Source organism: Nothoprocta perdicaria, unplaced genomic scaffold (assembly GCF_003342845.1).
Source record: "Nothoprocta perdicaria isolate Ctin4 unplaced genomic scaffold, notPer1 scaffold_66, whole genome shotgun sequence".
Lineage (NCBI taxonomy): Eukaryota > Metazoa > Chordata > Aves > Tinamiformes > Tinamidae > Nothoprocta > Nothoprocta perdicaria.
In genome coordinates, this window is record NW_020455932.1 from 466,445 (window position 1) to 483,620 (window position 17,176).

Here is a 17,176-nt window from a genome sequence, read left to right on the forward strand (position 1 = left end):
TCTAACCTGCAACTTGGAAGATGCAATACATGAAACACCAACTGGACCAGAGATGTCGGCCCCAGATGAGCCATGAAGACACCAAATGATGCCACCAATGCCATGCACAGGCCAGCCTGACTGCTACCCACTCTCAAAATCACGATCAAGGAGACCCTATTTGAAGATAATTTTGGCACTCAGTCTCTCAAAGATTCACACATTATTTTGCTCTGCAGTTTACTTCTTGTATCTCAAGGCACTGAAAAATAAAACCTCTCGCAGAGTGGGCACCCTGTGCAAAACTCCTGCTTAAACCTCTAGCAGAAGACCTAGATCTATTTATATTAATTGAGAAAAAGAGAAATCTGCCTCCTGGAAATCAGAGGACACGTGCTTGCTGCAAGAGAGATTTCTTTCGAGTTTTCTCCAGCCGGGCACCCCTCAAATTGGGAGGATGCCACAAGTCGGCAGCCAGGGAGCTCTTCCCAAGCCTCCGAAGCAAGAGAAGGCACAGGGAGCCGCTGTCAGGGATGGCCCTGCCCAGGGAAGGTCACTGTTGCACAAGCATCCGGAGGGGAGGAATACAGGGCAAGCATGGAAGCAGCAGGGACCACCTCCATCAGCAATCCCTACTACTCTGGAGCTCCCAAAACGCCAGAGCCCAGCGCCTTGCTAAGGACAAGAGCCATTTGCAGGTGTCCCTGTGAAGGGATGGCTGAAAAAACACATTTTAATTGTAAATAAACCCTCCCACTGAAGCCAGGTCCCATCTTTCGTACAATCCAGCACTGCTCTGGGCTGCCCTTTTGTGCGTAAAATCACTTTCCTTTCAGGGGAGCAGGGTTTTGCAACAGCCCAAAGGCTGGCAGATTTTCCGGAGAAATGGGGTACAAAAAAAATCTCTATAGCCCAGTTCTTATAGTTTTCCAGATTTGTAGAAACATGCAGCAAAGCACTGCTTTTGGCACAGAGCACATCTTTTTTTCCTAGGTAGGTTTTGAAAAAATGACACATATAGCCCTTCTCCTCCATCATCCTGTCCCATCCAGAATTAAGGAAGTTAATGCTAGATCCCCAAGCCATCATTACCCTGTATTAAATCTGCAGTAAATAAATCTGCGCTTGCAGCCTGAGGCTGAGCCCTTGGGGCACTGCAACCTCAGGACCCTGCTGCCCTCATGGCACCTCTAGCACCCATTGCACAAAACAGAGGGGCACCCACAGCCCTCCAAGACAACAGTGAGATGGTTGCGTAGGAACCAAGCTCGGTCACATCCTGCATTTAAGCGCTATAAAATAAGGATTCAATCTCATTCCCTTTAGCTCCCCGAGGACATGCTCAGGCCCCATAAAGCTATGGGGAAAATATCAACACTTTTTTTGACAGATATCACAGGTTTATACTGAGTGCAAGGGCCAACTTCCCAACTCTGCATAGAGCCGCCAGTGACTGCCCTTTGGGTGCGATCTCTCACCTGATGGCAAGATGAGGAGATGAAGCTTCTGATCCCCAGCTTAAAAGCAGCCAACGAGTAAAATAGCAGCATCAGCAAGTACATCAAGAAAAATTAACATCTTAAAATAAAATTTTAAAAGTATTAAAAAACAAAAGCTCGAGTTTTGATTCAGCCTCATTCATGTTCTACTGTTTTCTGAAATCTAAAAACCCTCCACCAGCTCTCTCTGGACTAAGGAGCTTGCCGGGTTTGAGCCATTTTAGCATTAAATTGAAATTTGAGGGTGTCAGACCCCTTCTTTGCAAGGGGCTCAGCGAGGGAAAGGAAACCATTTTCTAAATGACATAGCCCCAAGCCCATCGCCTCTCTCCAGGGCCGAGTACAACATCCACCTGCATGGGACTGTGTCCAGCCAACAGGGCCAAATCCAGGTTTTTGGGAACAACACACTCCACTAGCCCAGGGGCTCGGAGCACCCAAAGGCTCAGTGCACATCCCGGGAAATCTCCCTCTTCACCCTCACTTAACTGGTGCCAATGGAAAATTTGCCACTCGCTCCGTGAGGAATGAGACCCGGCCCAGCCTGCTGACCGACCCCAGACCCAGCACTGGCATCACTTTGTGCCGGATGCTTCAAACTGAGAACGCAAAAAGCAGAGGGAAGAGACAAAAGTCTCCAGGACAGGCAGCCCCAGAGAGAGCGTTGGCTTTGATGCATTGTGAATAAAAACACGTTCCTCGGTCCGGACACCCAGCTGCAAAGTGCCGGGCGAGAGGAGCGCCGGGGACCGTGCCGCTTTGCCGGTGCGGGTTCTGCTCCGCATGCTGCTGCTCCCCGGGTGTCCCGGCCTGCTCCGCTCGGCTTTGACTTCACCACACTCCGGGCGACGAGGGCGGACAGGCGCCAGATGCCACCACAACGGTCACGATGCCGGCCCGGGACGGCGCAACGAGCTCAAGGAGCAGCTTCATCCTCGCACACGTCCGGCAGCTCCGTGTCCCTGGCGCCGTCTCTGCTCCCTTGCTTTCTGCAGCAACCAAGGAATGGAAACGGGGAGGTTACAGGTGCGCACAGGACCAAACAGCTCTCAGACACCGTCACGCAGAGCAGCAGCCTTTCCCAACACTCTGCTTTGGGTTTGGGCAGCTCTGCTGTGCCGACACTTGCCGCTTCTCCAAAGCCCAAATGCAAAAGGCAGTCACCTCCTCCCTTCACTCTCCTCCTTTTCATTACGCATTTCTGAAGATTATGGTTTTGTCCAGAGCTCTAGGGGCCACAGACCTCTCTCGTGGTTCCCTGGCCCCTCTGACAAAGCCGGAGGCCGGCAGAGCTGGATGCGGCCGCACGCGGCCTTGCATCTCCATGGCCTCCATGGCCTGCCCTGCGGCGCTGCACGGCCTTGCTATCGACAGGAGCTGCCAGCCCGCAGCGCCGGTGTCTGCGACAGCGCTTCTAGCCTAAAAAGAGCCAACAGGGCATGGGAAAGGAAGGAGTGGGCCTGCACAAAGCCAAAGCACAGCACTCAGACCCACGCGCTTCCAGGGCCCCTTGAATTGCTCAGCAAGTACCCCCAAGCTTCAGCTGTGTGTCTCTCCTCCATCTTTGTCAGGAAGGCAGGGAATAGGGAGCAGTGCTGAGCACCCGGAGCTGCCCTGGGCCTGAGCGGGCATCACAAGGAGCCCAGCGCAGCTCCAGGGCCATTTGGGGGCCTTGCAGCAGGTGCCTGGTGCTTCGCGTGGCCTTAGACTTGAAGGGAGAGAGGGACAGAGGGAGGGAAAGATGCTCCGTGGTCCCCAAATTGTAATCAGAGAGCAGATCTCATCTCCCTGACGCTGCGCAGAAGATGAGCTCGAGATGAAGAAGTAGATGGGAGTTGAGGTCCTCAGACCTCAGCAGGTGGCCCTAGGCTCCAGCTCTTATCTTCTTCTTAACCACTAAATACTGAAGCAGCCCATGGGACCCCATCCAGGCTCAGGATTTCTCCAATCTTGCAGTTATTCCTCCACCAACACAGGGCTGAACAGCTTTCCCTGCCAAAACCCACCTGGCCCCGCTAATCCTCCCACCCCTAAGTGCTTTAAGTAGCAGGAAAGGAGCCTGGCAGCGGCACCGCACACACACAGAGCTGCACTGGGATTGCTCCTAGGGGAAGGATGGACAGATGGACACACGGACCTACTGCACCACACAAATCAGGGAGGCCAAGGAGAGGACACTACAGTGCCGGGGACAGGGGGAACACGAACACTGAATTACCTTAAAGATGGATGCAAATATACAGATGTGTTTAAGAGGAACCTGTCCCTGAGAGCAGAACAACGAGACAAAGGAAGAAAACGATGGTGAAGGTGATGGCAGGAGGCAGAGATGGACCCGCTCCCGCTGCCGACGATGGACCCACTGCAGTGCAAACATCCAACCCTACCTGTGGCCATCACACAGATTTTGAGCCTTTTCCTGACTTGCCCTGACTGAGCCAAAGTCCTCCCTCCCTTCCAAATTCCTTATTCCTACTCTAGCTGATGCAGGCCCTCAGGCAGCGCTGCCTGCTCTGCTATCTTGGAGCAGAGGAAGACTTTCCCAAAACAGGGCTCTGCCCCAAACGGGAGCTGACAACCCCATTTCACCACTAGCAACAGCAGCTGTAACAGAGTAAATGGGGTCTGTCAAAACACAGCAATTAATGTGATAGGCAGCACTCCAACAGATGAGAGCGATACGAGGTGGCGAAGCCCGCGCTGACTCACTTAGGAGAAATGTGGAGCAGGCAGAGGAGACGTAGAAACACTGAGGAGAAAGCCAAGACTTGGCTGCAAACGCTCAGGGCTTTGGCTTAAAGAACAACCTCCTTTCTGCAACTGGGAGAGTTAAAAGTGACAGGTTCTAATGTAAAGAAAAGGGAGGAACCTGGCCGCAGCACGTGGGATCTGCAAGGCTCCGTGAATCCCTTGTCCTCGGGGGAATCCTGCACAAAAGTTCACTAAGTTTCACTTTAGTTCCCTTCCAACTTATATTTCTACCATTCCCATAGCTACTTTTTCATTTTATGGCACTAACCAATATTGATACACAGTGCCCAGGAAAGAACTACTACTCCTGAAGCTTAAAAGCACACAAAAAAATTCCCACATCTCTCTCCACTAAGTGCAAATTTTAGAATGATTTCAAATTAGCGATGTCGAAACCATGTCCTCTAAGGGCAAAAACCTTCCACAAACCTGGAAGGCCTCCTGCTGTTGCAAAGACTTCTGCCCATACACCTTTGGAGTCTTTCTGTGGACACAGACCAATGGTTGGGTTTGCGGACTGACAAATGTGAGGAACGGACAGAAACTGAGAAAAAATCAGCCAAGTGACTTCCAGCCTCCTCCTCTCCAAATTCCAGAGGAAGCTGCCTCCTTTCTCCTCCTATTTTCTTAAAGGACAGGTCCATTTTAAGAAACGTCAATGAGACATGAAACACAAGAAAGCAGACTCAGCTGTCAGAGGATTTCCTGCAAAATGTATTCTCGGTATGGGCACAGATGCCAGGTCTTGAAGCAGCAGCAAGCAGGGCTCTATCCACAGCACGTGCAGTCTAATTGAATTGAATGTGAAATAGTAAAAATTTTCTAATTGCTCTTCTTTTTCCTTCTATAGGAACACAAAAAAGTCATTTTCTAGCTATAAGTGGAAGGAGATGCAACGTTACACGAGCTGATCTACCACTAGTGGGGAGAAGCTCTGTGGGGCAGTTTGTGTTTTCAGGCTGCTGCCCTTGGTACAACATCACAGCATTGGCTCAGTTTGCTTCCAAGATGCTGGCACCATTCCTGGGTGCTGCCAAAAGCTCTTCAACCCCAGGAACATAAATAGATCCAATGCTGATATCCTTTACGTTGACCTTGTGGCCATTTGATCTAAACATCCCAGAACTAAGCACCTGAAAAGTAGAAGCTCAGAGCAGCTTCTTTATCCCTTGGCTCCTGGTAGGTGACCACCAGCAGCTTAATATGGAGTTCAGTTTGCTTTGGTGGAGGTAAATATTATAATAAAGAAAATAACTTGCAGAACAGTGAACTTCTTACCTTGGGAGAGGAGCCCTTCAAAGAGCTTTGCCTTCCAGTATTAAGTGCCTGAAGCAACGTGTATTAGATTCAACCAGCCTTGTATTTTTTAAAGTTTGAAATAACAATCTCAAGTCCTTAAAAGATTATCCCTGTTGTAGTGCTTAATATACAACATTTGATGGAAGAGACCTAGCTTACGTGCTTCTTTTGAACAGAAATCTTTTGATACAGGTTCCTTGAGAGGAAGCTGAAAAGAACTGGGCTACAAACCTTAGAAAAGACACAAATAAAAGAGGGGATGGAGGCATACAGCTTGTCTCCAAGGCTTAAAAAGACTAAAAAGGGAATTTAGACATTGATTATGTGGCTAATCAGAAACTTCACAGCTACATCAGATCAAATGCATTTTTGTTGTTTTGCACGGATAATGAAGCATCCTGTTCCAGGCAGGAATGAGCCACAATGTGTCAGGGTCAAGGAGGAGTTTTCTTGCTGGCTTGTAGTGACTGATCAGCTTTCCTTCCACATTCATCTCAGATACTTGAAGCAGGTCCCTTTGGTAAAGAGATTCAAAGCACTAGAACAAGAGACCACCTTGAAATATCAACACAGGCACAATTTGAAAAGGAGAAACTCCGGAGAGTTTGGGAGACAGCTTTCCTGAACACTGCAAGACACGCTCTATATTTTTCTTCAGGCTTATTAAAATGTTCCCCATCTTTGGGCAATGTAACGCACTGACCAGGAAAGACAGTGAATTTACAGACCCAGACACGTGTCCAATTAGTGAGGGCTAATTAGGAGGGCAGCGGGCCAGGAGAAACTTAGTGGAGACAAATTCCTTGTGCTAAGCTGGCAAAGGAGCTGAGGCTGCAGCACTCCTCAGACCTGCCCCTACAGCAGCACATGATGTACAGGGTGTTTGCTGGAGCACACCTTGGCTCACATCTCTCTTGCCTGCCTGGATTGAAAACTGTCACTTCTAGCTGCTGAAAAGCCAAACTCGTGCGACTGGCAGGAGGAATCAGAGGTGACACCAGTGCCTCTGTGTGCATGCAGACAGCGTCCGTGGGGTGCTTGACACACAGAGTAAAGCATGCTCAGAAACCCCAGGGGAAGCATCTGGCACATTTTTGTAAAGGAAATATTTACAAACACTTTCTCTTATTCTCCTTGTACCTTTATTCTGCACCTTCCGGCAGAGCCAGGCAAGGCTGTATATACCTACATGAGCAAGTTTCCAGGAGCAGACATGGACCTCTCCTCCCGTCTGGTCTGAACCTCAAATGGATTTCCAAAGGAGCGCTTTCTTAGCATGGCCTTCACTAGGATCTTTGAAAAGAAAAACAGGACAGCAGAGCTGACATATCACCTCCCTGAAGCTAGTCTAAAGGAATCAAACAACAGCTCTTTAATAATTCAAGCAGATGTTTAACAGCATTGCAGCTAAAGCATGAGCTGGAGAAAGCCCTGGGCTAACTATTTGCCCTGCAGACAGGCCTGGCATTGCTTCTGTGCGTGGTGTGCTCAGCTCCTGGGTGCTGGCTGGTGCTGACAAAATACAAGTGGGTGCTGCTGACAACTGCCTGCTGCTCGCAGTGGTCCAAGCCCCCAGAAGGGGGAATCAGCACTTTTCTGGGTTAAGAGGACGGGTTTCCCATGCCAGAAGCACACATGCCCTCCAAACCTTCCTCAAAGACTTCAGGGCAGCCTCTCGGTAAGAGCAGAGGAAGGGCTGAGATCTATACGTACCACAGCTGGCAAACTTGGGATCGTCTTAACAGAGTTCTTCACCTCCTCCTCCGTTACCTCCACCATAGTGCAGTGCTCATCCTCCAGGGGCAGGGGCTCCTCACCATTCCTGGTTAGCCATGGATGCAGCTACATGGAGAAGGAGCAGAAAGAAAGCTACAGGTCTCCCTTCTACAGTAGGGATGCTGGCAAATAGAGGCTCCAAATTTCACTTATGGGGGCCATGAACCAAGCATGGGTTCCCTGGGGAAATGCTGCAACCTGACACTCTCCGAATCAAGTTTGAAATGCTTTAAAAGCCTGAGTTATCCATAGTCTTCTGCATATGCTCTCCATTTTTTCCCTCTCATATACAGATATATTCTAATATATGAGATACAGTCCAATATATGTATATTCCAGTTTATGCACACTTACTGCCTGTGAGAATCACCATCACTTAAGCACCCGCATAAATAAGGATCTAAACAACCTGTAGGGCAGTGACAGGAGAAACAGCAAGGGCAGGAGACCATGTCTCATGAAAGCAAAAGTACCTTGCTGAGGAATGAGGTTTCTAACCCAAATTCTGTTTGACACAACCTCTGGAGTGACAGAAGAACAGAAAGCCCAAGCAAAAGCAAAACAAAGCAGAGCCACGTGGAGATCTTTAGAAGAAGGTTTCTTCTCCATTGGGTCGATTTGTTCCTGTGAGTAAATGAGCGTCACCCAAAAAATGTAAAAAACATGATGCCTTAAGACCCTCATGTCACCCCACCAGGCAGGCTCACGCTCCCAGTCCACAGATCTCAGGTGCCAACAGGCTGGGCTGCACAGCCAGCAGTGCCCACAACAGTGCCATCCTCCAGCCTGATCTGGAGTAATTTTAACTTAAACAAGTGAACAGAAAAACCTTAGTTAGTGTTCCCCAAGCAGGCGGCAGCAACAGAAGCATTCACATTGCAAAATGAGCATTCCCCTCCTTGGAATTAGCTTGTTGCCGAAAGCTCCCAAAACAAGCACTCGGAACAAATCCGCCTCACTACAAGGTACCAAAGAAGTGACAAAATCGACTGAGATGATCGCTACAGCATCAGTGCCCATCCATGTAGATTTACCTTAATTTCAGGGACTGTTATCCTTGTTTCTGGATTTTTATCGAGCATGCGGAGAATCAGTTCCTTGAGCTCTTTGCTTCTCTGGGGTCTAAGCAAAGAAAAGAGCAGTGTACAGTTAACCAGGGAATTATAAGTGATAAAGGCTTAAATGCATAATTCTTGCTTGTTATTAGCTCAGGTCTGAAGGTATTTTCTCTGCAAACCCAGCTTGAGAAGGAAAGGCTGGTTGGCTTGGTGCCTTCTTAAACATTATGGCTGCTGCTAAGGGGTCTTCTCCTCCTGGGCTGCCCACTCTCCAACACAGGGATCAGGCAGACAGGTCTAAGGAGATATTTGAAGACAACTGAGATCCTCATTGTATGGGAATGACTCTGCGATGACAAGGTGCTTTTGAGGGCAGAACTTGCTCTGGGCTCTCTGTGCAATAAAAGGGCATAACTTGGTTTGCAGAAACTGAATTATGAACAAACTCATGCTAGAGAAAACACTGTTTCCAAGATAAAATAGAGTGCCCAAGCCCAGAAACCTCATTCAGAGCGCCCCGGGTCCCGCTGTGGTCTGTCCTCCAAGCTCAAAGGCTTCAGTGATTGCTGTTGCTTTTCAAACGTGCTCGGTTTGTGCATTCAAAGCGCTCCTGAAATAAAATGCCAGCCTATGACAGGAATGTGTCTGTCAGCTGAGAGCCTGTGCCACAGATGACTCTTGACGAGCACACATCCGCACAGAGATGCGATCTGGCAGCCGCAAATGTCACCCTCCCAGCAGGGCTAAGGACAGAGTCAAGCCACTGATGGGAACCAGGTGCTGCCCCCGCCACTGCTGCTGCCTCCTCAGGAGCAGGGAGGAAGAAACCCTCATGCAGCTAAATAAAGCTCAAACGGCAGCAAGGGATGTTTTCGGCTGCTGAAATCAGAGCTGCCATTTAATAATTTCAAAATACTTTATGTGGACTTGGTTAGGGGATGTTTAAAATGAGCAAACGCGGGGAAGGGACATTTGCTCAGTGGGAAGGGGTAGAAAGCGGGCACAGCTTAAAGCTCCTGAACACTTAGTTGTGTCCAGGGTCAACAGCACATCAAATTTGCCCTGAGCAAAGGGAATAGCAGGATGAGTCCTCTGAGATCTCCCATTCCCTCGGCTGCATTTTGTGGTACCTTGCAGGCAGGACCCACATGCTCTCTGATGGTCTCTAATGTGGGGCAGCAGCTCTGCGGAGCTGCAGGGTCTTTGGCAGGTCTGAACGGCAGCCTGGGATAACAGCGAGATGCTGCTTCCCAAAATACCTAACGTCAGAGCTGTGCAAAAATGACAACAGCAGAATTCAAAATAAAATAGAATATACCCTCACGTGATATTTCTGGGAACCAGAGTGATCTCTAGGCAGCAAGAATTAACCTCTCGGGGATTAAAAAAAAAAAAGAGCAAAGAGGTTCACAAAGTTTTTGGTGAATTACAGCTAGGTAACAACATGAATCACCCCATCTGTTTTTCCTTCTCTCTTTCCTGACCGGGCACATGCTGTACCTGGCGACATTTTTCAGTTGAAAAGCCTGTGGATCTGGAATTTCTCAGTGCTGTGGCTCTGCGGCGGCTTCCAGGGAAACACAGAGCATCGCCCAGCGCTGACGGAGCCGGGAAGGCTGCCAGCACCACAAATTATCTTACCAGCGCCCACACACCAAGGCGATGTCCTGAGCACCCCAAGGACCACGCAGAGCTTCTGGCTCTTCCGATACCTGCCTGGGCAGAAATTTTTCCTGGCCTGCTTTCAATCATGCCTCACGATCATCGGGTGTGAGCTGCAGTGCTGGGCACCACGTTTATCTCGTGTCATGCCCAGGTCTCATTGACATGAATGAGAGCTGCGGAGGGATAGTAAATATTTATCATGGAGTCTCCAAGGAAAGGGAAGGCGACGTGAGTACAGGCGGCTCCATCTCCATTCTAGAGCTTGTCAGGAAACAGGCAGCGAGTTTCTGTGTGCAAAGAGGAGGCTGTGCCTTTGTAGCCATGGTAAAGTAAATTGAAACCAAAATATTCCCGACTAGAGCGAGATGCTAATTCTGTGGGAGGTCAGGGTGGAACTGGGTGCACTCTGTGCTCCGGCCTCATGTGCATCTTCATTACTGACTTTCCCCAATTCATTAACAGCTGTCATGTAGACAGCAGTCAAGAACCAGGAGCTCTCTGCTCCACAGCAACCTAATTAGAGGTGCTGCATTTTTTCAGATGGGGAGAGCAGCGCACCAGAAAATCCAAATACATCACACAGCCTGACCTATCACTGAAGGAAATGTCTGAAAGAAGAGAAGCTCCTCAGCTTCCCATTACTTGTTAACAACTTTGTGCACAGACAGATGGGAACAGTCGCTTGTGCGCTGACTGCTAACCCAAATATACGATGGCAGAGAGGGGGCGTTTTGCCAGGCCCCGAGCGAGTAGAGAGATGACTGCCAGGGAAACATAAACACCTTCTTTTTGCTGCAGTTCTTTTAAGAGAAAGTCCTGCCCCACCAGCACAGCAGCCGGGGGGAATGTGGCAGCATGGCACAAGCAGCCTCCATGCTCTGGAGACCAGGCACCTGGAAAACATCCCCAAGAGCATGACACTGTCTTACCAGAATTGCCCTGTACCTGCAGCTGAGGCCGCTCTGCCACTAGGTAAGCAGAGCCAGATGCTGGTGGCCCCGTGTCCCATGGAGCAGAGATGGCTCCCACATCCTGGACACGGTCCACAGCTCCACCAGCCCGAGTGGAGGCAGCTCCATCTGCAGTGGCTGCGCTTGCGCCGATGGAGCCGTGATTAATGCAGCCCGCAGAGCCTGGGCCATGAGTCATCCCACCCAAAGCAGATGTCTAAAATAGGACAGTCTAAGTACCCATTTCTCACTGCAGAATCCCGAGGAAGCCTAGGACTGTTGCGGCAAAGTCCCAGTCCTCCACTGGAGGTGAAAAATTCAGCAAGCATCACACAAATAATTCATGCAATAGTGATACATGCCCTTATCCAAAGCTGTCTGACATGCCTGCCTGCCTCCCTTCCTCTCTATTACTAGATTTGACTTTCATTAGAGTTTTTGTTTGTTTGTTTTTAATGCTCATTTTAAATGAAGTAATTTTATCTCTAGATTTTCCTTAGAAGGATGGATTAAATCAAGCAGGTCGAATTCTTTGCTCGGCTACCATGCTGATTTGGGAAGGAAAAGAAGCCGCCCTCTGGCTCCTTCATTCAAAAGCACCACCCAGGGACACCTAACACGAGGCTCTGCTGAGAACAAGGGCTGTCCTTGGGTGCCACGGGCTGTAGGACAAACCCATGTTTCCCCTGAGTGCTGCAGCGGACACAGGAGTGCAGATGCAGCAGCCTGGGGCTGTGTTTATACCTCTCTGGGCAAAATCTCTCTACTGGACATTTCATCCAGCTCCAACAGAAGTCAGTGCAAGACACATGCACTTCCTTAGACACTGAGCTCTATAAACCACATTATTTTTACAAATTAACAGTGAATCATTTGGGGTGATAGACACCACAATCTCAACTACACCCTGTTTCCAGCATCTCCAAGCAAGACTTGCTAGACTCGTATTCACCTCCCTCCACTTCCACCGCAGACACCAATGGCAATTTTGTCCCATCCCCATCCGCACAATGCAGATGGGCATAGGAACACCCGAGGCAGTTGGAATGCTTTGAAAACATCACCACGACAAAACCCACATGAAGGACACAGGCAAAAAAGGCAAAACATCTCGCCCATGTTCATCTGTCCCTGTGCAGCGACCTATCGGCATTAATGTTGCTCAGGGAACAACACTGAAGACTGATTTTTTTCTGCAGTAGCTCAGTAAAGTTTACTTACTCTTCTGGGAACTCCACCGGCTTGTTCTTGATCCTGTTATGAAGACCCAGAATGTATTCATCTATAAAAGGGCACTGTAAAATAAACCAAAGGTTTTCCAGATGTCAGAGATCTCAACACTGGTTAGGCATTTGTTATTCACATAAAAGACATAATGCATAATTCCCTGTGCACTGGCTTGATTTGAAGAAAAAAACATGACCCTGCAACACTCCTCGCACACAGTGAACAGACTGATTTCTCATTAATAAATAAATGCAGAAGAGCATGGGGACCTAGCAGATTGGGACAGCCTAACAGGTGACTGTGAGCTGCTCATTTCCTTCTCCCTGCTCTACTTTTTCTGCTGGTAAAAAGGAAATGCTGATACTGGCTGTCTTGTTTCAGTGCTTTGAGGTCTCTGCGTGGCATCATTTGGAGCTAGGTATAAATATTAAAAAACCTTTTTTTCAACACAAGCATCTTGGCTACACTGATTCAGAGCACAATTCTCTTCAGGATGGTCTGCTAATAACAGATTATCATTTAGACTCAAATTCTGGCTCTTCCTACCCGGCAGGAGAGGCAGAACTGACAGACCTTTAACCGAGCCACGTGAACACTGCAGGGAGGACGGGTCAGGCCCTGCAAGAACCCAAGGCAGCACCTCCTGTTCTGGTGGGCTGCAGCTGCTGCCTGGCCCTGGTCCAGGGAAAGTACAAAACCTACAGCACAGCATTGCTGTAGAGGGGCAGGGGGAATAGGAGGATGTGTCCCTGGGCTTGGTTTTATTTCTTCTTTCTTTATTTTCTCAGGCAAGGCTTCCCAATATCTGGTTTGCTAAAGTGCTGTGCAGGGCTGGGGATCCAACCTATGCTTCCCTCCACGCACTCCATCTGGCTTGTTTCTAAATCTAGGCAACAGAGACACCCCCGACAAGCTGTTGGTGGTGCTGCCAATGCCCCTCTGGGCTGGAAGAGCTGAAAGATGGTCCAAGTGCAGAGGCCAATGCTAGAAATCACCCCTTGCCCAAATCTGGGCAAGTGTCCCCCAAATCTGGGGACACTGTTGATCCCATCCGCAGTGTTATTTGGAAAAAGAGAAGCTTGCAGGAAGTAGTTCTTAGTTTCTGATGTTTTCCATTTGCTGGAAAGGTATGAGTCAAAATACAGGCAAGAGGGCCCTCCAAGCACGGCAGCAGCGCCCGAGAGCAGCTTACCTTCCCATAAACAAAGCAGTACAGGGTGATCCCCATGGCCCAAACATCAAGCGCCTGAAAGAAAGCAAGTGCAGGCAATAAATTAGAGGCAACTCTGCGAAGGTCCAAATGAGTGAGATTTTCCTACTGACTCAGAGCTTTTATTTTTAATTGCATTTAACATTTTCCATGTTGAATTGCATTGTGCAGAGCGTCTCTGAGGTTGGGCTCCTAAAAGCATCCGTTGCACACCGGAGAATTTGAATGGCACTGGACCAGGTGCTGCTGCCACCCATGTCTCTGCTGCCAAGGAGGGTATGAGCAGAGTGAGCAGCTCCTTCCATGGGAGCAGCTTGCCAAGGAGGCCAGGGTGGTGCTGCCCTTTGTGCCTCGGCTGGTCCGCTGTGACCAAAAACCCACCTTTCCACTGAAACTTTTGCCAGTGTCCGAAATGGCCTCTGGTGCCATGAAGGCTGGTGTCCCTGCTGTGCTGGAAAGCTGCGCATCGTTGCCTTCAAACTGATTGCTGACTCCAAAATCAGCTATCTTGACGTGCCCGTCATCTCCTAAGAGCAGGTTGGAAGGCTTGATGTCCCGATGAACGATCTTCTGGTAGTGCACTAAAACACAAACAGGACAGGAGTGCAGTGCGTAACAATAGCCGACTCACCTACAGAAAATCCCAGAATATCCTTCCAGGAGGATGCAAAGGAACGGTGCTGCCTCACACACCCCACTCAGACTGGCAAATCCAACATGGCAAAAGCCTGTAGCTTGTTCATTGTAGGGAGTGCAGCACACTTCACTTTGGGAAATGTGCAACCATCAGCAGTAACTACATGATGAACACGTACGGTACGGTGCCGAGCTGTTGGGAAAGGGGACTCGTTCCAGTCCTGCAGATTGGCTTGGCCTCATCAGACCAGCTGAGTCACCAGGCAGCTGGTGGCGTTGAAGGTTTGCGGGATCCAAATAAAGAAGTTAATTTCACATTGGCTTATTTTAAAACTGCTGTGGCATAAAACTAATCAAAAGGAGTGGAAGGACATGCAGGTTGAAACTGATCCGAGGAGGCGTTTAGGCAAAATGACAGATGCAGCAGATGAACAGCAAGGCCAGCCAAGAGCTTGGATATCAGCAGATATTTCCAATGCAAAAGATGCCTCTGTGGCCAGGAGCAATCACTGGAGCAGGAAGTGGCAGCAACAGCAGAATCGTAGCAAACCCCAGAGACTTCACCAAAGCGGAAAGGAAATTCTCTAGCCTTCCCACCCCATCCCAGGAGACTGTGACCACCTGGCCCTATTTACATCTTCCCATGGTCTGCAAACAGAGCACGTCCCTTTTCACTCCTTCCTGCAAGTGGTTCACATATCTCCTAGGAAGTGCATGGCAGGGTGGGGAAAAATGCTGGTCTGATCCATCCTGATTACCAACCTGGTCAACATGGTCTCCATCAAGTCCCCACCAAAGTGGAGTGCCCAAAGATGCTCACCATCCTGCACAACAGTGCCCAGAAAGAGCCAACATCACATAACTGCTCTTTTAAAGCCAACTTTCCAGTGTGCCAAAGCCATGCTTCTGGAGAGCATCTGGGCAAGGACCTCTCCTTAGTTTAAGGCACTGCTGATGGATGCATGTTAAGCAGCACCTCAACCACGTGCAGCCCTCTAGGATCACCTCCTCACCACCCATGAGGGCTGCCTGGCAAAGAGCTTCCAAACGGGCTGTGTAAGAGCCCGACACAGCTCGCTGACTCGCGACCGCCGCACACGTCGCAGGTTAAGCGAGCAGATCCATTCCCAAGAGCTGATGGGGAGACGTTGCAAACAAAAGCGTGCTTGGAGCCTGCCAGATGTGCTGGGGCAGGCCAGATGTGCACGGCCACGCGTGATGTGATCAGCTAAAAGCACAGCAGCTGGGCCAGATGGGGTAAATAAACCCTGGAGCAGCAGCAACTGTGCCGTGACATCTGCTCTGCAGCCAAGACTGTGCAAGCTGGCCTTTCATCATGGTAATGGAGAGCCAAGAGAAGCTGGGGGATGTTTCCCTTTGGGAAGGGAATAGCTGCCTCTTGTGCAGGGAGCTGCGTGAAAGCCACCCAAGACAGTGCTTGTCTCTCCCCAGAATGCAGGTTGCAAATATGGGGGGTCTCTCCAACTACTCTCCTCCCCAGATCCTTAAGGGCTTGGTGTGAATCCCTGCAAAGCACATTGTTTGGTCCCAGTTAGCCCTCTGTTGCCTTTGGAGGGATGAGGCAGCTTTTTCTGCAACATGTAGATCATTTGACAACCACTCCGGGTTTCTGAATGCCTTCGGTTATTCAGAGATTAAGTGGGGTTTCCCTGTCATTCGGAAGTAAACACCTGGGAAGCTTCTATGCAGATAAACGTTCATTGAGGATCACATCGTTTGGGAGCAGAGAGCAGCACTGGGAGAAGAGGAATGAGGCTGTTTCCTGACCCTTTTGGAAAGGGCTCATTTCACTGCATCCCCTTCTGAAAATCCTGGAGCCTCCACAGGTTATTACCAGCATGCTGAAACCCCATTAAAAATATTATATGCACAGTATTTTGTGATGAGCTGCCACGCCGGGCTGTTTAGTGTGGCTGGTGCTCAATTATATCTGATTAAAACCAGAATCCCGTTCCTATGCAAGGGCAAAAGCAATCCATACAGAGCAAAAGCAATCCATACCCAACTGCGGAGCCTGCTCAGCACTGCTCTCACGTCGCTGCCGTAGCACGGCTTGAACATCCTCCCAAGGAAACTGCTGCACCGTGAGCCGGGGCTGCACTTTGGAGGCAACTCCTGCTTGCTCTGCTCCACCAGGAGCAACCAGAGAGACGGTTGTCGCAGGCTGGGCAAGATCAGCACTTCCCTCTGCCCCCCTGCAGTCTGGGGCTGTGTGAGGGGCTGGGGAAGGACCCTGAGATCCCCAAGAGAATAGCAGGGAGCCCGGAGAGCAGCCGGTTTCCTGGCCAGGGTCCTTGGTGTGGGATAGGTGCTGGCTCTTGGTGTTATGGTGGGGACTTTGGGTACCCCAGAGAAAACCAGTCTAAAGTTTAGCAGCAAAGGGTCAAAGGGGTTAACAAAACAAAACTTAAAAGGCTCAACCACCTCAGTCTGATCTGCTCCACCAGCTACTTACTCCCAGCTTTAATGGACTTAATGGAGACAGCATCTTGTGAATGGCCCTCACAGACCACTTCAAGACAACATGTGCTGCTACATGAAAGCTTTTTGTTGCCAGTTTTCAGACATCCACACAGCCAACTCAAACACCAACAGCCTCTTGGCCAGTGAGGAAAACCACGCCAGCCCCTTGTCCTGGTGGTGCCACTACTGTCACTTAGCCTCGAGAGACCCCAGCCTTGGACAGCAATGCAGTCGAGAGACTTTTGTTGGGCCAAACATCTACTCGCAGCAGGGAGAAAGTTTCCCTTGCCAGCAGACGTCAGTCCAACGCTGTCAAAGAAAATCCTCCCGTTCCATGCTCATCACAAGAGCAAACTGGCATAAAGCCAAGCCCATCTTCCCAGCAAACCAATTTACCGTTCAGTTATTAAATAGAAGTCACTGGCAAATCAATCCAGAAGGAAATCTTCCTGTCTTCAGAAAGACAAACCTGTATTTCGCATGTCATCACACCCGAGACATTCGAAGTTAAGCAGAAAGGAGAGCTCATCAGCACTTCTGCATCTGTCCTGCAAACCCCTTTTTGAAGGGAGGGAATCAGCTAATCCCAAAATATTTTCAGCCAAACATTCTGTAGAAGACAGCTTATGCCTGAAATACTGC

General features: G+C 49.6%; 1 protein-coding gene across 1 annotated transcript in view; it reads right to left on the minus strand.

Moving 5' to 3' along the window:
- Nucleotides 1-2,294: 2,294 nt before the first annotated feature.
- The window catches only part of CAMKK1 (calcium/calmodulin dependent protein kinase kinase 1), a 49,340-nt gene continuing 34,458 nt past the window's right edge, over nucleotides 2,295-17,176 (minus strand). Inside the window, exons 10-16 of the mRNA XM_026050177.1 lie at nucleotides 13,796-13,995; nucleotides 13,397-13,450; nucleotides 12,199-12,272; nucleotides 8,339-8,426; nucleotides 7,242-7,370; nucleotides 6,718-6,821; nucleotides 2,295-2,467 (exon numbers count right to left, since the gene is read on the minus strand). Coding sequence (XP_025905962.1) covers nucleotides 2,395-2,467; nucleotides 6,718-6,821; nucleotides 7,242-7,370; nucleotides 8,339-8,426; nucleotides 12,199-12,272; nucleotides 13,397-13,450; nucleotides 13,796-13,995 — 722 coding nt within the window. The 3' untranslated portion in view covers nucleotides 2,295-2,394. The remainder of the gene's footprint in view (nucleotides 2,468-6,717; nucleotides 6,822-7,241; nucleotides 7,371-8,338; nucleotides 8,427-12,198; nucleotides 12,273-13,396; nucleotides 13,451-13,795; nucleotides 13,996-17,176) is intronic.